The sequence below is a fragment of the Trachurus japonicus genome, chromosome 24 (assembly GCF_045865225.1).
Source record: "Trachurus japonicus isolate A0001 chromosome 24, Traja_1.0".
In the NCBI taxonomy this organism is placed as follows: Eukaryota; Metazoa; Chordata; class Actinopteri; order Carangiformes; family Carangidae; genus Trachurus; species Trachurus japonicus.
The window spans coordinates 1,850,350-1,874,214 of NC_140930.1; the positions used below are offsets into that span (position 1 = coordinate 1,850,350).

At 41.2% G+C, this 23,865-nt stretch overlaps 1 protein-coding gene and 1 long non-coding RNA gene across 2 annotated transcripts in view; one reads left to right on the plus strand and one right to left on the minus strand.

Annotated features, from left to right (window-relative positions):
• Positions 1–216: 216 nt before the first annotated feature.
• The window catches only part of LOC146961085 (uncharacterized), an 80,597-nt gene continuing 56,948 nt past the window's right edge, over positions 217–23,865 (minus strand). Inside the window, exon 6 of the mRNA XM_085771657.1 lies at positions 217–774. Coding sequence (XP_085627783.1) covers positions 731–774 — 44 coding nt within the window. The 3' untranslated portion in view covers positions 217–730. The remainder of the gene's footprint in view (positions 775–23,865) is intronic.
• LOC146961086 (uncharacterized) lies at positions 14,472–17,564 on the plus strand. The gene is made up of 3 exons (XR_015035252.1): positions 14,472–14,589; positions 16,891–17,015; positions 17,451–17,564. It is a non-coding gene; the product is annotated as an uncharacterized LOC146961086 (long non-coding RNA).

The window sequence follows — 23,865 nt, forward strand, 5'->3', positions numbered from 1 at the left end:
TAGAAGGTCCAACAGAAAATGATCATACAAAAAAGATCAATGGGCGGGAAACAGGACATCATAGAAAGGAACAGAAATGGTCTCTGACTAAAAATGCAAACAAAAATAAGAAGATTCAAACCAAGGAAACACAAACGCCAAAAACCAAGAACCCACAAAAACACAGAGGGTGAACGACAGGACTGAACAGGTTGATGAGGTTCAAGAGGTGAACTGGGAGGGAGAGGAGGGAAGACGCAGAATAAAAAGACAGAAGTTAATTACAAACAAGACACAGATCTGGGAGACAAAGACAAAGCTAGACACAACGGGGCAGGAAGAAGACAAAGTGACTTTCAAAATAAAATAGAAACTCAAACTAAACAGGAGAACAAACAGAGGATATGACAGAGAGTTTCTAAGTTTGTGCAGTAAAACAAGAAGAGCATCAGTGTCTGTGTCCTGAGTGATCCAGTTTCACAGAGTTTAAAGAAGAAGATCAACATCTACAGCAAAGACAGTGAAGCTCCACTGAAACATGCACAGTGCACTGAGACCAGACACTGTGTGATCAGCACATTATACAGTTTTCACTTCTAATACAGAGTCTCTGTTCAGGCTGGAAGCTCATTCAAAGACAAACTAAACATTTAAACACACACAAACACTGGACGAGTGAGGAACTAGTCTGAGTGGCGGAGGGATACGACCACCAGGAGGAGGCTCTACTTCCTGGTGAGGAAGTGGTGGATCAGTGGAGTCTGACAGAGTTTTCATACTCGACTGGACCTTCATCTTCCTCTTCAACACGCTGCATCTGTGAACAACAACACAACACAGTGGAGCTGAGTTTGACAGCAGAGACCAAACAGACTCACTGGGCCTGTCCCAATATGCACACTCCATCACACTTACACACTTGGGCACTTGGCGTGTGCGTGCGTTCATGGGCCTAGTGTCAGTGCGCAAGTGTGTCCCATTTCTCCAACGACCGAAAGTGCAGCGCGCTTGATTTGCACTTTACCCACACTTAAGGTAAGACCGCATCTGAGCGGTATTTGGCCAAGTATAAATCCCACAATGCACCACAAGCCACGTTTAGGAAATGCGATTGAATTAATCTGAAATTAACTTTCTATCTCATAATTATGACTTTTTTTTTCGTTTTTCTTGTTGTTTTATTTAGGCTACTTATGGAGTTGGGTTTACACATTTATGATTTGAATCTTGCGCATAGAGACACGTGAGGATGAGACTGTGATCCAGCAGCACTGTTTATTAAAACTGTTGCTGTGCTGTGTGTGTGTGTGTGTGTCGTAGTTGTGCTACTGTGCACAATGGCACAGGCTGCACTTGTCAAGTGTGTCCCGATTGCTTTTAAATCTCCCCCCACGCGCTTGGCCACTTAATACATGCTTGAACACTATATGTAAATATACGTTCCGCCGGCAAAACGTCACCAAAGTGTGTGCGTAACCAAGCGCACTGAGCCAAGTGTGGAGGAATGGGACAGGCCTCCAGATTCCCTCCCTCCCAGCTGAACCTGAAGGCACCACGGCTTCCTGTCTGATCTGCTCCTTACCTGAGTGGCTGCTGCACCTGAACGCCTCCCTGCTGGGCTTCTCTCAGCTGCTCTCTGCTTCACTGGGAAATGGAGCACAGAGTCTCAGGTCAGCAGTAAACTCCCAGTTTGAGTGAGTGAGGCTGAACTGGTGTGGGAGTGGATGTTCTCACCTGCAGCTCTGATGAGGAGAACAGTGATCACAGTGAGGAGGAGGAGTTCAGCCACACGCATCAGCAACATGATGAAGGTCAGAGCAGAACCACCTGAAGCAGCTGTGGAGGAGACGAGAGCAGAGACCAGTTCTTCACATCAGATCCAACAAACTGAACCAATCAAAGACCATGAAGCTGCACACGGGTTTCTGGATCCAACCTCAAAATTTGAAGCTTCATCTCTGGACCAAGTCACAGACATAAACATGTCTCACTGTAATAAAACCATTCCTTCCTTTGGGCTTTTATTCTGAAATATCAACCTTTACCTCCATGCAACCTCTTATTTTTTTCATTAAATTCAAAAAGGGAAAAGGAAAAAAAGACATTTGTAAACAGTAGAATTGGGTGTTTTGAAGAAAATGTTCCTGTTTTTTAAACTTTGTCAACTCCGTTCTTTTCCCCCCGTTTTTTAGTTTAAATAAAAATAAGTCAAACCAAAGGAGAAGAAAAGAGTGTGAGAGAGAGCTGATGGTGAGTAAGTCGCTTCTAATGTTGTGTAGGGATCAGTTGTTGTGTCTTGCAGTGAAACGTGTTGTTAGTAATTCTGGTTTCTCACCTGAGGTTGGAAGTGAGGTGTTGCTGACAGGTGGAGCTGTTGGGTCCAGGCCAGGATTTCCCCCGATTGTAGTTCTTGTTGTTGTGTCGTAATCTGAGCAAACAATAGAAGAAAACCCATCAAACGTGTGGTAACCCTCATGTACAGGAACTCATCATGTTCTCATCTGGTTCCTCACCTGAGGTCGGAGCAGTGAAGTTGAACCGCTGACCTTCTTTATCAGTGACCTGACACTGATACGACTCCTGATTCTTTGTCTTGCTGAGATCAGAGGAAGGAAACGTGACAGTAGCTGACTTCATGTTTGTGTTTCCTCCCACAGCTCTGCCCTCATACAGCCACTTCACTGTGTGTGTGACACCTCCATTAGCTGATACAGAGCAGTTCAACGTCACCTCATCACCACCATCATGTTCAGTCACTGTGAAGACGGAGACAATGAGAGAGAAATGAGCTTCATCACTGTAACAATCACAATGAGTGAGATGCTTCAGTGTAAATACTCACTGGTGACAACAGACAGATAAACCCGATCGAAGTGAAAAATTTGTCCTAGATCGAGCTGTTGACAGTCAAAGACACCAGCGTCTCCAGCTGAGACCTTCTTTAGAACCAGAGAACAGTTCTCTGTGACACTCAGTCTGTCTGATGTAGGGTTGTCTTCTTCAACAACCTGTCCACGTCTGACCAGTTGTGTGAATCTTGAACCAATAAAGATCCAGTCAGTGCCGTCACACTCATGTTGAACATCTCTCAGGTTTTCACAGGACAAAGTGACGTCATCTCCAGCTCTGACAGTGATGTAGGAAAAGGAGTTACTTTGTCCAGTCACTGCTGTGAAGAAGACGAGAGAGAAAAATGAGCTTGTTGTCTTTGATTCTTCGTCACAACTTCATCAACAATGATGGTCCAGTCAGAAGAACTCAGCTTCTGTTCAGTTTATTTCACCAACCTCCAAGACAGAGCAAAACAGGACAGTGAAAGAAATACTGTTTACATCACTAACACTCAGTCAGTACATTTACATGACAGTTGGAAAAAAAACTAACTATGGCCTTAATCCGTCTATAACTGGACGACTGAAGTTCATGTAAACGTGTTTGTCCGACTGAGACTGGACTTCTCCAGATCCGACTAAAACACCCAGATCATGTGATTGGAAACCGATTTTCTTCTGCATGTATTCGCCTTCATCTGACTGAAACTGGACAATGAAGCTCTTCCTCTCTTCACACAGTTTATCAGCACACAGATCAGATCTTTGGACATTTTGGTTCCTCCTTTGTTTTCTGAGAACTGAGGAGGAGGAGTTTGAACAGGGACGTCATGACCATCAGAAAAAAAAAGGTTGACATGGCAACGAGTGTCAGAGACGGAACAAGAAGACCACAGACCACATAAAGTTGCACAAGAACACCACTTCACAACCACATTTACATCACAGTAAAAAGACGAAGGTGAGGAAGAGGAGTCGCGCATGTAGTTGTGCAACTGTTGTCGTCCCTGACCAGAGGTGGCAAGTAACGAAGCACAAATACTTTGTTACTGTACTTAAGTAGATTTTTCAGGTATCTGTACTTTACTCGAGTATTTATTTTTCTGACGACTTTTTATTTTTACTCCCTACATTTTTACTCAAAAATATGTACTTTCTACTCCTTACATTGTAAAAACAGGCTTGTTACTCTTTTTTTTTTTTTTGACACGACGTAAAAACATACCGGTAAAAGACGTGACGAGAGGGAAAGAGGGAGAGGGAGGGAGGGGGGTACGGTAGAGAGAGAACCGAGTTACCAACTTGTAGTTACTGTAGCAGCGACATGGAGGCAAGGAATATATTGCTTGCATGGAGGAAGGAAGCGATGGTGGACGGACTATTCAGCGCGATATAGCGCATTTACCGTTTACCATGCGCCCCCCCGTGTGTGTGTACATGCGGTGAGCACGCGAAGGAGACGACAGGTGGACTGACTGGCAGAGATGAGAGGTGGTGAAACGCAGTTTAAAAATTATTATTATTATTATTACTATTATTATTATTAGTAGTAGTAGTATTATTATTATTATTATTTTGTGCGAGTCTGTGGCGGCCCAAACGTTAATGAATGGAAACACTGCCTCTGGCCAGTTCAATCTTGATGTCTGAACTTTTTTTGTTTAACAAAATTATCAAAGGATGTAGGTTTCATTAACGGCAAAAATACATTTTTACTTTTACTTCAAAAGTACATTTCAGAGCCTGTACTTTCTTACTTTTACTTGAGTAAAGGAGTTGAATCAGTACTTCTACTTAAGTACAGAATATGAGTACTTTTGCCACCTCTGTCCCTGACCCACAACAAGCAAAGCAGCTGTTTCATAAACGGAGTGAAGTTAGTTCAGTCAGAAAACTCGAGTTGCATTGTTTTACTCACATGACAAGCTTCACTCAGTGCGCCAGATTGAGAGGGTTTGTTTGACTATTTAAACTGCAGAGTTTACACATCTTCCTCTTTGATGCCAGTGCTGCCCTACTTTTACTGTCACCCTCTTCCTATTGTTTCAGCCCCGCATCTCCCTTTCATCCACCTGCAGGCTGCAGGGGGTTAAGTTACATCCTCATCACTTCCCCGTGCATTTGATGAAATCTTATTCTTATTCCTATTCAACTAGATGTAACGGTGTAGCAGCAGCGATGTGAAGTAGTGATGTCATGTTTTCTTACCTGTGACCTGAAGCAGCAGGATCAGAGAAAAACAAAACGTTTGAATCCACCTGAGTTCAGCCATGGTGCGTTCGTGTGTCCGTCTCTTCATCAGTTTGTGAACTGTTGTCTGACGGAGGAAAACATTCAACATCATCTGTGATGAAGAAAGAGCCACTTCCTCAAGGTGTGTCAGTTGTTTGTTTGCAACACTAAAAAGAGGAAGTTAAAGGTGAAGACGTATGTCTCTGCTGCAGCTCTTCCTCTCTTCACAGTTTATCAGGACACTGATCAGATCTTTGGACATTTTGGTTCCTCTTTTGTTTCCTGAGAACTGAGGAGGGAGGAGACTGTCTCTCTACTGTCCAATCAGTTAAAGGTAAAAGTTGCACAAGAACACCACTTCACAATCACATTTACATCACAGTAAAAAGATGAGGTTGAGGAAGAGTAGTTGTGCAACTGTTGTCGTCCCTGAACACAACTGAGTGAAGCGTTGTTGTGAATGTTTGTCATGTGATGTAAATGCAGCAGTGGGTCAAACAGGCCGTCCACCAGACTGAGACACCTGCAGCTGAAGCTACAGGACAGTGATGGTGGGAAACTACAGAGATGAGGATGATGATGACGATGACGATTTGGTGCCTTTTTGTCTTTTTTCTTAATTGTGTCTTTATGGTTACAGCCCATTTTGTTCAGAGAGTTAAAGGGCAAGTATTTCAACGTGTGTGTGTGAACAGGAGCAGCAAAGCTCTCAACGTTTTACTGTCTGGACTCCTGGGAGGTTTTGGAGGTTTGGAGGTGGAGTTTGAAAAGAAGAGGACCCAGAATCCAGCCCTGAGGGACTCCGCCCCACTTTCCCCAAAATAATTTCTTCCTACAAAGTGAATTTGGGCAATAGATTTGAGGTGGAGACAGAAAAAGTAAATGATGAAAGTGTCACAGTCAGCTAGAGATACCAAAAACCACAGGGAATGTGCAACAAAAGTAATTTATTACGAAATAAAGCAATAACACAGAAGGTCTCTGGCAGTCCAACAGAAAATGATCATACAAAAGATCAATGGGCGGGAAACCAGGACGTCATAGAAAGGAACAAAACTGGTCTCTGACTAAAAATGAAAACAAAAATAAGACTCCAAAATCAAAGAAACAGAAACCCCTAAAACCAAGACGGGGGCAACTGCCATTCAGACATCCCACCAGTCCAAAATAGGCCTTGAATTGTCTAAATGGCAACACTTAATTTTCTATCAAATGTCCCATCATTCCGACAATTTTTTCCTCCTATGGTCAGAAAGACGGACTTTTTTTCTTTTTTTAAACATCCTGCCTTTCGGACAATTCCTTTAATAGCGTATTTTTTCCCCAAAAGATTTTGCACTGGTTAGGTTTAGGCAATGATGAAAGGAGTTGGTTAAGTTCAGTAAAAACGACCAGGTAGAGGCTAGACAGGCCAGATAGATAGAGAGTCCAGAAGTAGAGAGTCCAGATAAGTAGGAGGGACTCACCTGTTGAGTGATGCACATTTCCTTATATTGAAAGCCTTGTCTGAATGGTGGTATGTCGTCGGAATAGCGGTATGTTGGAATGGTGGTATGTCGGAATAGCGGTATGTCGGAATGGTGGGATGTCAGAATGACAGCATGTACCCAAACCAAGAACCCACAAAAACACAGAGGGTAAATGACAGGATTGAACAGGTTGATGAGGTTCAAGAGGTGAACTGGGAGGGAGAGGAGGGAAGATGCAGAATAAAACGACAGAAATTTATTACAAACGAGGCACGAATGTGGGAGACAAAGGCAAAGCTAGACACAACGGGGCAGGAAGAAGACAAAGTGACTTTCAAAATAAAACAGAAACTCAAACTAAACAGGAGAACAAACAGAGGATATGACAGAGAGTTTATACGTTTGTGCAGCAAAACAAGAAGAGCATCAGCGTCTGTGTCCTGACTGATCCAGTTTCACAGAGTTTAAAGAAGAAGATCAACATCTACAGCAAAGACAGTGAAGCTCCACTGAAACATGCACAGTGCACTGAGACCAGACACTGTGTGATCAGCACATTATACAGTTTTCACTTCTAATACAGAGTCTCTGTTCAGGCTGGAAGCTCATTCAAAGACAAACTAAACATTTACACACACACACACACACACTGGACGAGTGAGGAACTAGTCTGAGTGGCGGAGGGATACGACCACCAGGAGGAGGCTCTAGTTGTGGTGGATCAGTGGAGTCTGACAGAGTTTTCATACTCGACTTTATCTTCATCCCGCTGCACCTGTGAACAACAACACAACACAGTGGAGCTGAGTTTGACAGCAGAGACCAGACAGACTCCCAGATTCCCTCCCTCCCAGCTGAACCTGAAGGCACCACGGCTTCCTGTCTGATCTGCTCTTTACCTGAGTGGCTGCTGCACCTGAACGCCTCCCTGCTGGGCTTCTCTCAGCTGCTCTCTGCTTCACTGGAAAATGGAGCACAGAGTCTCAGGTCAGCAGTAAACTCCCAGTTTGAGTGAGTGAGGCTGAACTGGTGTGGGAGTGGATGTTCTCACCTGCAGCTCTGATGAGGAGAACAGTGATCACAGTGAGGAGGAGGAGTTCAGCCACACGCATCAGCAACATGATGAAGGTCAGAGCAGAACCACCTGAAGCAGCCGTGGAGGAGACGAGAGCATCGATACAACAGCAATAGGACAGCAGGATCTCTGATGGGAAAAGTGTTTCACCTTGTATGCACCCACCTGGGCATAATGGGTTAATAAGGGTTTAAATCTAAGGTAATTTAAGAATGAATACAGTTATAAATATTCTAATTATTGAATTACAAATAATATTAACACTGATGACACTGATGTGTTTTATCAGTAATGAAGTCAGTTTCAGACTGAGCCTTAAACCAACACTAAGGAACTTTTCAACCTTCATATAATATTTTCATAACTTTTATGATGGTACATCGACTTACAACCAGTTGAATGACACCTCTGTCACGGTCTGAGGGGGTCTGTATCATTATGGTCTGTATCGCCTTCACCCGCACTAAGCAGCTTTGAGGAGCATGGTAGGAACCCAGCTCTCACTTAAAGGACAATTCCAGGCGAATTCAACTCGGGGGTGTATTTTCCTTTCATTTTAGGTCTAAAAGAATGAATCTGAAGATTTTCAGTTTAATCGCTCCTGTTTTGCGGTAGTTGCATCTGTCCCTGCATCGCCACGGCAGCAATGAATGGGAGTGGATTTAAGTTCCGCTGCTTAGGCTGTTTACAGCCCTCAAAGCTGCAATTTTTTTCCACAGACAGCATCAGATGGAGACTCAAACATGCACCGAGAAGTTTATTTACTTCAAGCAAGCCGACATGTTTGTAAAACTAGATCTAATTCAAAGTCTCCCGGAGTCTCGTGCGAGACCCAGTTGCCGTGCTCGGTGTGTTCAGGTGCAGTGGGAAAAGCTACAGTTTGTGTCATAAACACAGGAATATCAACTCTTTACTTGCTTCAAGTCAAAAAAACTTCTCGGCGCATCTTTGAGTAGCCACCTGACGCTGTCTGTGGAAAAAAATGTACACTTCAAGCAAGTCAAGAGTTGATATTCCTAGTTTTACAAACATGTCAGCTTGCTTGAAGTAAATAAACTTCTGGGTGCATGTTTGAGTAGCCACCTGACGCTGTCTGTGGAAAAAAATTGCGGCTTTGAGGGCTGTAAACAGCCTAAACAGCGGGACTTACATCCACTCCCATTCATTGCTGCTGTGGTGATGCGGGGACAGACGCAACTACCGCAAAACAGGAGACATTAAACTGAAAATCTTCAGATTCCTTCTTTTAGACCTAAAATGATAGGAAAATACACCCCCGAGTTGAATTCGCCTGGAATTGTCCTTTAAGTTTCACTTTCACTTTTGCGAGTCACGACGAGGAGGGAGCAGCAATGATTGTGTATGTGTGTTTACTGAGAAATGATCCGCTGGTAACAGAAACTTAGTTTGGACGTCTTCTGTTAATTTCCATGCCCCAGGAGATCAGGATGTTTACAGCGCTATTCGCTAGTGCTCATGGGAAATGGAGTCTTCCTTCAGGCAAAATACTACCGCTTTGGGCCACTGGCGCCGCCAAACTCAACCAAAACTTAAAGTTCTTTAGTACTGCTTTAATTGTTCTCTCAGTCAAACCACAGACAGTTGAACACAGAGTGTCAAGTACTTTGTGTGTTCCTGTTTAGTTTGAGGTTTTTTCCCCTGTTTGGAGACGTATTTGGGTTTGTCCCGTTTTTCCCTCAATAAACTACCGTGTTTTCACTCACCTGTGTTTTTGGAGTCTGTATTTGAGTCCTGTGTTTCTCCCTTAACTGTGACAGAGAGGACGTCTGGAGATACTACAGATGTACCTGTTGGCTTGTCTGATGTCGTCTCCTTGTCTCCAGATGTTGAAGTTTTCTTTCCTGTTAAAGAGAAAGAAAATCCCTAAAATGAGCGACTGCAGTTTGTCAGATCAGGAACAGATCTTCATGTTTTCTCTGTTTCTCACCTGAAGACCGAGGGCTGAAGGAGAACCGGTGTTTACTCTCAGGTGGGCCGGCCGTCACTTCACACTTCAGGAAGTCATTGAAGGAGTTTGATATGAAATGAGTTTCTAAAAAGCTGACAGTGGCTGAGCAGCCAGACTGTGATGTCTTCAACTCTCTGTTATCTTCACCAATAGGGCTACCTCTAAACAGCCACCTCACTCTGTCTCTACAGGGTCCATATGTAGACATAGAGCAGGTTAATGTCACGTTCTCACCGACCTTCTGTTCAGTCACTGATGGAGACAAGGAGACAGAAATGAGCTTCATCACTGTAATAATCAGAATGAGTGAGATGATTCAGTGTAAATACTCACTGGTGACAACAGACAGATAAACCACAGAAAATGTTCCTGTTCTGGTCTGGCGACACTCGAAGACACCGGCGTCTCCAGCTGAGACCTTCTTTAGAATCAGAGAACAGTTCTCTGTGACACTCAGTCTGTTGTGTTCTTTAACAATCTTCCCACGTATGACCAGGTTTTTGCTTATTGGACCAGCAAAGATCCAGTCAGTGCCGTCACACTCACGTTGACCATCTATCAGGTTTTCACAGGACAAAGTGACGTCATCTCCAGCTCGGACAGCGGTGTCGTAGGAGGGGAAACCTTGTCCAGTCACTGCTGTGAAGAAGACGAGAGAGAAAAATTTGCTTGTTGTCGTTGGTTCTTCATCACAACTTCATCAACAATGGTGGTCCAGTCAGAAGAACTCAGCTTCTGTTCAGTTTATTTCACCAACGTCCAAGACAGAGCAGAACAGGACAGTGACAGAAATACTGTTTACATCACTAAAGGCCTTTGCACACTGAGTCCGTTTTTTTCGTCCGAAATTGCCGCACATCAAAAAATAAATTCGACCTCATGTTGTGTCGATCATGTTTACACACCGAGTCCGAAACCTTCGTCCGTCATTAAAGTTTTCGGAACAGGTTCGATTTAATGCGTTTTTCGCATCCGTGAAAAGTCTTTTTGACCAATCACATCAGAGTTTCGAGGCTGGAGAGGGAGAGAGGGAGAGAGGGAGGGGGAGATCACCGCTGAGTGTGTGTCTGTGTGTGTGTGCATGCGCCAGCTGCTGTTCACCCCTGAGTGTGTGTGTCTGTGTGTCTGTGTGTGTGTGTGTGTGTGTGTGTGTGTGTGTGTGTGTGTGTGTGTGTGTGTGTGTGCGTGCGCCAGCTGCTGTTGAGGATCATGGAAATTGTCCGTCTTCTGTTTACTGTATGAGCTAATAATCAATATCTATCAAACTGGACCACTGACATCCTATAATAACCTGTTTAAGTGATCATGATCCGCTGCTCATTTACAAGCAGGCAGATTATCGTCCTCTCACTGTGTGTTCACACCAAAAGCTTCCAAAGCGTCAATAACGCTCGAGGGTGGGTCAGACAAGACAGCTTCCAAAACGGCAAATATTTTCAGCCGCTTTGGTCACTCGTCACGTGACTGACGTCAAAGTTCGATCGCGCTGGTCATTGGGGAGCCGAAATACTTTTTTTTTTTTAAAAGGCAGCCGACGGACATCTCTATTCTGACAGGTTGCCGCCGGTTGCGAATTACCCTAAAGTTAACCAGGGCTCAACTTTTCGTCTGGTGAAGCTTTGGACGCTTTGGAAGCGCGGCGACGCCTGTTGACGCTTTGGTCGCTCAGTGTCGCCGGCTCTCATTGAAAATGAACTGACTTCTGGCATTTTGACGCTTTGGAAGCTTTTGGTGTGAACGCACAGTCAGGCTGGACATATTTTAATGTTTCTCTTTAATTTCTCAACAAGTGAGAGAACCACTAAGTGCATCATTGCGTGACGATTTTTGTCTCCCTCTCCGAAATTTGGAACACAAAATAAAAACGCATGCGAATAAAACGCAACGGACTCAGTGTGCAAGGAGCCTGTGCGTAACGTTTTTTGTCGGATGACGGATACGAAAAACGCATGCGAAAAAAACGGACTCAGTGTGCAAAGACCTTAACACTCTGTCAGTAGCCTACATTTACATGACAGTTGAAAAAAACAACTTATGTACTGTATATTAAAACATAAACCATTGACTGAAATATAAATGTAACAAAAAGCAGCTGCTCAACAACTACTTTTATTGTTAGTTGATAAAACCCACGAGATGAAAATCAAACTAAAAAGCTGTAATGATGCAGCAGCAGTTGTGTGAAGTAGTGATGTCATGTTTTCTTACCTGTGACCTGAAGCAGCAGGATCAGAGAAAAACACGTTTGAATCCACCTGAGTTCAGCCATGGTGCGTTCGTGTGTCCGTCTCTTCATCAGTTTGTGAACTGTCGCCTGACGGAGGAAAACATTCAACATCATCTGTGATGAAGAAAGAGCCACTTCCTCAAGGTGTGTTAGTTGTTTGTTTGCAACACTAAAAAGAGGAAGTTAAAGGTGAAGGCGTATCTCTCTGCTGCAGCTCTTCCTCTCTTCACAGTTTATCAGGACACAGATCAGATCTTTGGACATTTTGGTTCCTCCTTTGTTTACTGAGAACTGAGGAGGGAGGACTGTACTGTCCAATCAATTAAAGGCAAAAGTTGCACAAGAACACCACTTCACAATCACATTTACATCACAGCAGTGGCGTAACATCATGGTGATGGGCCCTGGTGCAAATATTTTTTTTGTGCCCCCACCCGCCGCCCTAAACACAAGCGAACACACACACATACAGACACGCACACAACCACTTGAGAGAACTGCTATTGTCACCATGTAGGCTAATGTTACAGGTAGGGTTGTCGAGATACCAGAATTTCAGTATTTTATACCAATACCAGTACATTTCCATGATTTTCGATTAAAAAACAACAACCCAACATGCTTCTAAATTTATATAGCCTACGTTATTATTATTATTTTTTAAATGGTTCACATAAAACTTTCTCGTATTTAAGCACCACTGTGCTTCAACAACTTATCAGGCATACACATAAAGTCCCAGAGGAAAATAAAATTCAAAAAGAGATCTCAAAAATGTTTCATTTACTTCTCCTAGACAACTATGAGATCTGTGTGACAGCAAACTGAGACTAAGGGTTGTTTCTCCTGTGTCTCATCTTTTTCTCCAGAGCAATAAGATGCACTAAATCTCAATTTAGTCTCCTTTTAAGTTTCAGAAGAGATCTCAACAAGCTCTAATATAATTCTCAGAGTTTCTCAAATGTTATGTCTCTTTGTGATATCATGCAGAGAAATCAGAGAGCTCTCTCTATAAACTCAATCTATTCTCATTCTAGCTTCAGTTTATCCATCTCATACTAAGCTCAGACAGAACAAATGAAGAGCTCTCCAAAAGCACTCATTGATTTCTCAGACTGAGATCAATGTTTTGGTTGTTTTTAATCATGTTGACTTTATTGTAATCCACATGATTTTTTTTATTTTTAATTATGTATAGCCTAACTGTACTCAGAATGAATTGATTGAACATTTATGATTGTAGGTTGCAAAGACCTTCTGCTTTTATATTAATTACATTTTCTATGAATAATTGTAAGTATTCCAATGCACATCATTCAGGTTTTTTTCATGAACCACATAAAACGTAAAATAAAAACAACAGTCATTTATTGTTAATTTGAGAGCAATAAAGTTACTATTTCAACAAAGTCCAATGAAGTCCAATGTGAACTTTGAACCCAGTAGATGCAGCCCTAACGTCAACATTTCATTGGGAGAGAGCGCCATCAGTCACAATTGCTGCATCATGATTGGTCATTGATTGGCACTAAGTCTGACTGACGTGAAGCCTTACGTTAACGGTTGGAGTGCGCCAGTGCGGGAGCCATGTGCGGGAGGCAGAAGGAAAAAAAAGAGAGATGGAGGCAGAAGGAACCGTTACGGGACGTAAAAGAAGGTAAGCGATATCTTTGTAAAGCGTAATTTGGGTAAAACTTTGCAAACATGTAGGTGGCAAGAGTTTATGTTGGTTGAGGTGGTTTTCGAAGAAACTGGTCGGCACATGCGGCTAATAGTGAAGCTAACTTAGCTAGTGAGGCCCGGACCACACGTGGCCATGAACTTATTATGATTAACTGTTAGCTAACGTTAACTGGTTAATTTATTGTGGTAATATCTTTATGTAAAGAATATGCTCTTCGGGATTTTTTTTCACAAACAATGAAGTGAGTAAAATAATAGGCTACTGAACTGAAAAAATCTTCAAATTAACACGACGACGATTGTGATGGATTGCCTGCTAGCTGGTCATTTAGAAAGGAGTCCACATTTACCTACAAAATATGTGCCAAATTAGATTGAAGTGGCTAATGAATGTTATTTTTTCCAGTATTATCCATGTTGTTTATCAAGACTGCTCTAAACAAGGCTTGTTGTAATGGTGGATGTTTAAAAGGGAGTTCTGCAGGCAGCTGGACAGAGTTCAGCATCTCCAGCACACACCTCCAGCGTCTCAGAGCAGATCATACTGCTTATTGTTTCATGATGACTTAAACATAATTTTATATACGTATTCATGTGTTCATAATTAATTCTTCAGAATTCTGTGGGTGGTTAATCATATTTTATTATATAATTAGCAAACAAGACAGCAAGTTTGATTTGGTGATCAAATCTTAACATGATGTAGCCTATGGCATTTTTGGCAATTAAGATATTTGCATTGGAGCCTCATGTATATTCAAAGTGCTTGCTGTGGACAAAATTGTTGATGTGTTGAAATTTAAGAGGATATATCCTCTTAAAGACCATGTTTTTCAGTTCCTGAGTTGTCTGATATGGTTACAGTAACACATCTCTGTATCCAAATGTTTCAACAAGTTGCTGTACCAAATTATGAGATATAATGACATGATAAAACTAGTAACTAAAATAAGACATTGAACCACCTTTTTAAATAATTAAAATATTGTATTTTTATGTATTTAACAGAATGGATGGCCCAGCAGGAAATACCAAGAAAGAGATGCCCAAAAGAGCGCGAAACCCACCGAAGAAGATGTGTTTTTATGAACCAGACCCCGGCTCACCCAAAGATGACTCAGATGGTAATTCATTTCACTACATGGCTTAGCTAATTTTTGGCATGATTGTCATTTCTAACTTACTATGGACACTATAAAAACCAAAATCTTTGACAGTCTCTGGTCTCTTATCACTTGGATTATTATTATCTATATATTGGAAAACTTCAGCTGCAAACATTGATTTACAGGATTTTTTAAAAAGAAATGTCAAAGGTGAGAGTAACCCCCACTTGAAACTGTATGCATTTTAGTGACAGAATTTTACAACTCTATTGGTCAAATTATCACTACATTTGGGGCTGGGAAATTGATTTAAACATTTTTTATTTAAATAAAATAAAATTCTCATCAGAAAAAGTAGCAACTTTTTTCCAGGATAGGCATGAAAGTGCAAATAGGTCTCTAATTGTTGATACCTACAGAAACTCCGTTGCCGCTTTATTGTAGATTATAGAATTTAATTCTTTAAAATGTATTGACAATGTAGGGTATATGGAGGGTAATGATTCATGACCAGTTATGGTCACTATTCATAAATTATCGTATTATCAAGTTATTGATTAATCATATAGGGTTAAACAAAACCTCAGGGCATCACCTTCCTGAAGCTATGTCCTTGGGAGGCGAAAGGAATCTACTAGGAAGCTGAACAATAATTGTATAATTAAGCAATATCACACGAGAGGGAGTGCTGTTGTACTGTATATCAGCACGGGTGTGATAATCACACCTGTAAATTTAGATTTTGGTACAAAGAAAGCTAGGTTATTAAAATAACACACACACACAACACAATGTAAACAAATAGTACGATCTTAAGTTGTTACAGCCTAACCTGAGCAGCGGTGTCCTGACGTCGGTTCTTCGTCTAGCTTGATGGTAGTTACTTCTTGCTGCACCGTGACTAAGGTTTTAGCAGCTGCTATCTGGCTTTTATCTACAATTTATGTTGGCGGACTTACAGGCGTGTCTGCCTGAGGAAAGGTGTTCCCGTTATCACCCGCTGTCATGTCGCGTAGCGATTTATTTGCACCACTAGATGGCAGTACGAGACCACGAATGAATGAGAGGGTGCAGTTGCATATATCACAGTGTCTGCATGAAAGACAATAAAGCTTAAAGGACAATTCCAGGCAAAAACAACCATAGGCCATATTTTCCAAATATTTTACCTCTAGAATAATGAATGTGCAGATTTTTCTCTCAATGTCTCCTGTTATCTAGCAGATCTCTCTGTCCCACCTCCTAGCAGCAGCAGAAAATGGAGGTAGTGCGTTCTACCGCCGTTTAGCTATTTGCAACTCACACACCACCCTTTTTATTCCACAGACAACAGCAAATAGTTATACAAACATGCAACCAGGTGTTTGTTTACCTGGAGGAGGCGGACATCTTGGAGAAATTAGTAATAATAAACGCATGCATAGACTCGCGGGAATCTTGTTGATCTCGTTGATAATAAAATGCATACAGTAATCATTAAATAATTAAATAGAATAAAAACAAAGTGAAAAGATAGAATACAGAGTGCATGATTCAAATCAAATACATTGTTATTGTAAAGTGTCGCATGAGTGAAGAAGTGTGAAGCAAATGCAAAAAGAATAAAGTTAAAGCAGATAACAGCGGCACGGCCGTTTCGGCTAATGCTGTGTTCAAGGCAGGCTTTTGAAACCGTAAGTTACAGCTTCAAGTCACAACTACGACTTGGTAGCGTTCCAGGTAACCCGTAGCTCGTGTTTTTACCGTCCTGTTGTCTGTGAAAGTTCCCTATAACGGCCACTCGTAACTTCCGACCCGTGAACTCGTACCAGATCGAACTGGTATGACTTCACAGGAAGGAAAAACACAAAGTACGAGTTTCCTTGAACGCACCATGAGTTAGCAGCCCCCGCCCTTGTCAGGCATCAATTGGTCCTCGTGCTACGTCACCACATTCACGCGCATCCCTTGGCTGCACACACAGCCCTTCATGCCGTTCTCTCCCCTCATTGGATAACACTTGTATCCCACAAGGAAAATTTTCTCCTCGGGTTACAGCAGAGCAGAGTGACGGAGAGACTCGTGTTTAGGCTGAAATACTTCATGTAAGTGATTGCTGACGGAAAATAGGACTATTTAGGACTTATATTAACAAAAACATTCCACTGATATCTGCTTTAATGCTAGTTGAAGGCTAATGTGAAGAGATTAATTTGTATCACTTCTAAGTCTAAGAGGATTAGAATTGAGACCAATAAGATATAGTAGCATGTTTAAGATTGATTTTTAGCCTGTACTGGTTTACTCAAAATCTCCTATATTTACTCTGTTCATTTTCAGGACTTTTTGTATTTTTGAGTTTTTTACTGCAGAGGAGTGCCGAAATGCTGTGGCCTTTGGGAAGCACGGGAAGGTGCCAGATGGGAAGACAGTCCTGGATAAGTTCAAAGTCAATGGGATTCTAAGTAAGTACATTGCTCATTGTTAACAATTTATGGAAATATGGAAAGGTTGTGGAAATCCATCAGTAAAAATACATAACATAAAGAAGCACAAATTATTTTCAAAAATGAATTTGTTGTAATTCTACTTTTAATTTCTAGTTTGGTTTCCCCTCTTTTTTCTGACCCTTCTCACATTCATCACAATATCTGGCCAAATTTGGCATAATTTCTGAAGTGTTTGAACCCCATGTATCACATAGCTACATTTAATGTTTTGATTGTTTCAGTGACCTCACAGTTTTGCTGAATTTCCTCGTGTGAACCATAGAGATATTTCAATGTGAATTATGTGACATCTGGATTAAAAAAAACTCTCAATACTGTCATTGTAACTGCTGTTACATTATGCCATTTGTAATTTGTGCTTTCTTTTCTCTGTTTTTTTTCTTCTTGCAGCTTACATCATGCGCTGTAGTACCCTGGATGGATGGACACCGGTGGGGAAAAGTAAGGTCAAAAAAGCCTTCATAAACAAATGCCGCATCAGGGCCACAGCACTGTAAAGCATTGCAACCTTCGTTGAAATGTCCATGTTCAAAAAAAGGCCCTTTTAAATGTTTTAAATGCTGTGCAATGTTGTGCAATGTGCACTGTAAAGTTATGTCATGATTACAGCTACTTGAAACACAGCATCAGGGCCACAACACTGTAAAGTATGGGATGTGGCATACTGATAGACATTGTTGAAATATCCATGTTCAAAAAAAAAGGCCCTTTTAAATGTTGTTCAATGTGCACTGTAAAGTTATGTCATTATTACAGCTACTTGAAACACAGCATCAGGGCCACAACACTGTAAAGTATGGGATGTGGCATACTGATAGACATTTGTTGAAACAACCATGTTCAAAAAAAGCCCCTGTATACAAATGCTGCCTGTATTAATGTTGTTACAGCTACTTGAAATACTCACAATACTATACTTTGAATAAAGATTACTCATTGCAAAAGGGAAATCAATTTGTCTGTCAGCTCATTTGCTATAGAATTATAAAGCCTGGCCGTTGGTGGGTATATATATATATGTATATATATGTATATGTATATGTGTATGTGCTTCAGAATGTTTAGTTGCTGCAGTATTTGTAAGGTGTGTGTGCGTGTGTGCCATATTGCTCCATTGTAGCTCCAGTATTGCTCCATTGTAGCGCCAGTATTGCTCCATTGTAGCTCCAGTATTGCTCATTTTCTTCTCCAAGGAGAAATAAAGGAGCCATTAAAAACACTGACTTGAGATTAGCAAGGTATCTCCCTTAAGTCTCAAGTATGACTCCCTCTAATTACTCTGTCTCACCTATTGCTCCTAGTGAATTTTAGGAGAAACATATGAGAAACATTTGAGTCAAAATAGAAACTAAAATGAGGCTGAGATGAGAATCTCAAATTTGTCTCCGGAGCTACAGAAGAGCAAGCTTTGAGCAGTAAATTTTTCCTCTGGGGTAGCCTGGAGAGAAGTTACAGAGTTACAGAAAGTCGTGGAGTCATTACTTTTATCCCTCAAGTAGTGCAACAAGAGAACCGTTGTTCTCATTCATTCACTTTCAGCCTGTTTTCACACAAACTGGTGCAAAAACATTGTTTCGTTTTCAGCTCATATTACGTTTACACACGTTTGTTTTTTCTCTGGTGCACCATGGATGTGTTATGATCCAACGCTGCACCACGCGTCACGTTTCCATCATGAAAACTGACGGGAGAAAGACACATGGCACGTCGTCATGTTTACATGAGCTCAAACTTGTGGCGCACACAGAGCAGTTGGAGGCTCAAGGTCCGCCTGCATTCACATAAACTGACCACGAGCTCCACTGCAGCCGCACCGAGACCATGCGCTGCTCAGACTCACGTGCGTATTCTGACCGTGTCAGTCCCGACAGCGATCCGCCAAGAAAAAAATGCCGGTCCTGACGTATTTTTCTCTCACCCTGCAAACCAGCTTTTAAACACCACGGACAGCAGCTCCATATCAACACCTATCTAACAGCCTGTCCTGACCTGGGCTCAAAGCATTAGACCCGCCCCGAGCTACAGGGGCCTGTGGCAATTCTGGACAGCTGTTTTTGTTGTTGTTTTTTTCCTCTTCCTTCATGGGCCCCTGACGGCGCCTGGGCCCCGGAGTCTGCACCGGTTGCACCGTCGATAGTAACGCCTGTGCATCACAGTAAAAATACGAAGGTGAGGAAGAGGAGTCGCGCATGTAGTTGTGCAACTGTTGTTGTCCGTGATCGCAACTGAGTGAAGAGTTGACCCAGAATCCAGCCCTGAGGGACTCCGCCTCATTTTCCCCAAAATAATTTCTTCCTACAAAGTGAATTGGAGCAATAGATTTGAGGTGGAGACAGAAAAAGTAAATGGTGAAAGTTTCACAGTCAGTTACAGATAACCAGAAACCACAGGAAATGTGCAACAAAAGTAATTTATTACGAAAAAGCAATAACACAGAAGTTCTCTGGCAGTCCAACAGAAAATTATCATTTAAAAGGTCAATGGGCGGGAAACCAGGACGTCATAGAAAGGAACAAAATTGGTCTCCAACTAAATATGCAAACAAAAATAAGCAGACTTCAAAATCAAGGGCTTTTATTCTGAAATATCTACCTTTTCCTCCATGTCACCTCTTTGTTATTAAAGCAGATAACAGCGGCACGGCCGTTTCGGCTAATGCTGTGTTCAAGGCAGGCTTTTGAAACCGTAAGTTACAGCTTCAAGTCACAACTACGACTTGGTAGCGTTCCAGGTAACCCGTAGCTCGTGTTTTTACCGTCCTGTTGTCTGTGAAAGTTCCCTATAACGGCCACTCGTAACTTCCGACCCGTGAACTCGTACCAGATCGAACTGGTATGACTTCACAGGAAGGAAAAACACAAAGTACGAGTTTCCTTGAACGCACCATGAGTTAGCAGCCCCCGCCCTTGTCAGGCATCAATTGGTCCTCGTGCTACGTCACCACATTCACGCGCATCCCTTGGCTGCACACACAGCCCTTCATGCCGTTCTCTCCCCTCATTGGATAACACTTGTATCCCACAAGGAAAATTTTCTCCTCGGGTTACAGCAGAGCAGAGTGACGGAGAGACTCGTGTTTAGGCTGAAATACTTCATGTAAGTGATTGCTGACGGAAAATAGGACTATTTAGGACTTATATTAACAAAAACATTCCACTGATATCTGCTTTAAGTTTAACAAGGAGAAATGAAAACAGGGAATTTGCAAACAGCAGAATTGCATGTTTTTTTTTTTTAAATCCCCCTTTTTATAATTTTGAAAACCTGAAATAAATATCAGCTCCGTTGTTGTCTGATGAGGGTCAGAGCAGATCAATCTGAAGCAACTGTGGAGAGCATCAATAAAACATCATTACTACACAGAACAGGGTCTCTGACAGCATGGTTACATTAATTAGGCTATGTCTTATGTTTTAGTTAGAATTTCCTTTTGCCTGTTAAAAAGAAGTAAAAACTCTATAAGGGTCTCTGACAGGCAAAGGGAGAGATGGGAAAAGTGTTTAACCTATATGCTCAAACAAGCTTAAAACATATACTTATTTAATTTTTTTCAGAACAATTTCTCATGTTGGGGCTTCAATACAAGAGGGACATTACAGACGAGCACTATGGAGGTATTTTAAAAATTTTTTGGTGTGTCTTTTTGGACGAAGAAAAGTGAGCTCCGTTCTCAACCGTCATATGGACATGCAGTGCTGCACGGAGCCCCGCTGTAACTCCGAGAAGGCATGGAGGACTCTGAAACTTCTCCCAGCCCTTAGTCCACATGAGGGGGAGGAGATAATGAGAAAAGAAAAGAAAGAAAAAAGAAAAGGGTGAAATTTGAATTTTGGGTGAACCATCCCTTTAAGTTCATGTTTTATTTTATTAGCTGTGATTAGTCAGTTAAAACCTGTCATTTCCTTCAGTCCCAGTCTCTGACAGGCAAAGGGAGAAATGGGAAAAGTGTTTCACCTGTATGCTCCCACCTGGAAATAATGGGTTAATAAGGGTTAAAATCTAAACTAGTGTCGAAACTAATAAAGTTTTAAATATTTGAATTGTTAATAATCATTTTTAAGTTCATGTTTCATTCTATTAGCTGTGATTAGTCAGTTAAAACCTGTCATTTCCATCTGTCCCAGTCTAACCTTCAGGTGTTTTTTTTTTTTTTTTTCAAAGCTTTATTTTTTTTTGTAACAACAACAACATTTCAGCCTTTCCAGCCCACATTCGTTACAACAGCAACAATAAAGTTACAATTATGACAGCACAACAAAGGTAAAGTAAAAGAAAAGAAAAAAAAACAGTCAAGTTAACAATAAAGGAAAACAGTTTTTTTGTTTTTTGTGACAGACCTTGTATCCCATGCAAACCACAATCATGGCCATTGTGACAAGATCATTCACCAAACATCTGTGAATGTATGCTCATTATTGCTATACATTTCCTGTTTGTAATTAAATTAAGAGACTTAAAATAATAATCAACTTCAATAAAAAACAACTTAAATGATGGTGAAGAATTCTGAAATTTACATTTACGAATATGAAACTTCCCCAATAAAATATAAAGGTTTACTATAGCATAGTTTCTTTTCTTTGAATCTAACCTTCGGGTGTGTAACGGGGAGGGGAGGGCTGTGACGTAGAGAGACGACAGACACCGATTCCCTCCGAATCTTCCCGAAGACGTCACGTGACGTCACTCTGAGCTGGAGGGAAAAGCTCCGTGTTGCCGCGTCGAGCTTCACTAAAGAGACTGGAAACTAAACTAAAAGTCCCAACAGCTTCAGAGTCCAGGAGCTGTTAGAAAACCTGTGAAGCAGTTTGAGCTCAGGAGCCACGGACCGAGAGGAGAGCTGTTTACATCCTGTTAGAGCTGAACTCACCGTCTGTAGGTAAGATAGCTTTTTCTTTTTCTTTTTTTCCCCCCAGCACTTCATGGCTAGCTTGTTTGTGTTAGCATCTATGTTCAGTAGCCTAAATATCATGTGTGTAGTGGAGACGTGTTTGATGCTAAATTTAGCATCAAACAGATTCAGTTTAACATAATTTAAATAGGCTAGACCTTGTAACACCTTACACAGCTTTACATTACCAGTAAAACATTTTTTTTTTTTTTTACCGTAGTCCCTCTCAAAACAGTGTCTATTTCAGCAGTTAGGCAAAAAAAAAAAAAAAAAAAAAAAGTTTTTACTTTCTAATTGGTAATAATGAAATGACTTTAATATTTTACCAAAACTAACATGTAGGCTAAACCACACTTTAACATCCAACAAAACTGTTTTCCTAAAGTAAAATTATGAATTTCACACAGAAACATTAGATATAAATATCTAATGTTTACTTTAGGAAAACAGTTTTGTTGGATGTTAAAGTGTGGTTTAGCCTACATGTTAGTTTTGGTAAAATATTAAAGTCATTTCATTATTACCGATTATTTTTATTTTTTTTGCCTAACTGCTGAAATATACACTGTTTAGAGAGGGACTAAGGTTAAATATATATATTTTTTACTGGTAAAGTTGTGTAAGGTGTTACAAGGTCTACGCCTATTTAAATTATGTTAAACTGAATCTGTTTAATTAATATTTCATGTTTGACATTTGAACATTCTTTGTCAGAACAAAAGACTTTTAATGCCCCAACTGTGAGCACTTTTAAATCCAGGTTAAAAACATTTCTCTTTTCACGTGCTTATACAGTAGCTGAGCTCTTTTTAAGAGCTTTAAACTTGATCTATTTTCTTTTATTTTACTTTTATTTGCTTTTACTTTTAACCCTGTTTTTAGGGTTAGTTTGTTTATTTTTATTCTGTTTTATGCTTCTCTTTTTTCTTTTTTTAAATGTTTTGTCTTTATGTAAAAGCACATCGAGTTGCCTTGGTATGAAATGCGCTATATAAATAAAGATGCCTTGCCTTGCCTTGCCTTAATATAAATTGAGGATCAATTTTGAATACAGAATTAAAACTTAACAAATAATTTTGTGTATTTATTTGATGTTTTGCTCCAGTATAATGTTCAACAACATAACCTGAGAGAACCATGACTGAAGTATTTAATAGAGACTTTGGACCTGTCTTGTGAATGCAGGTCAGGTTTCCTGTGTCGAGTGAGAACTCCCCTGGAGAAGAAGTCCAGTGAGTCCAGTAGATGACGATCAGCCCAGCGATCAGCAGCAGGAACTCAGATCTACGATCCTACTGAACAACTGGATTTACCCTCTGCCTTGCGGTAGGACTGGACTGGTACCAGCTCCAACACACACACACACCACTTAGAGTGCACTCTGACTTAATACACTTTAATCAATCAGACCCTCATCTGATTTGGACCAGAACTTGATTTCACACATTACTCCCTCTGGTCATCTGTAGACTGAAGGAGTCACACGTTAGGTCAATTTATCTTAGTTAAAGGGACAACAAGGAGTTTCTATTTGGTTATAAAAAAGTCTCACGTTAATGTGGATGAATCTACGCTACCCACACTTGTTAATGGGCCCATTTTAGATAAATCTATGGTTTTGTCTCTATGGTTATTTTGTTATTATTAGTGGTGGTGGAAATGCTGGGCGAGCCGACCAGCGTTTCTTTACTTTCGGTTTCGTGGCGAGTCATGAGAATAACGCCGCCGAATCTCCGTTTATGGTGGGAACTACGACGGTATGTGATCGTCTTCCAACCTCTGACTTTAATTCTTGATGAATGAAAACATGAGTCTGTCTTGCGCCGGTCAAAGAATTTCACGGTGCGGAGGCTCATAGTGTGAAGACACTTCGCTTTTCCAAAACTCCTCGTTGTCCCTTGAAATGACCTAGTT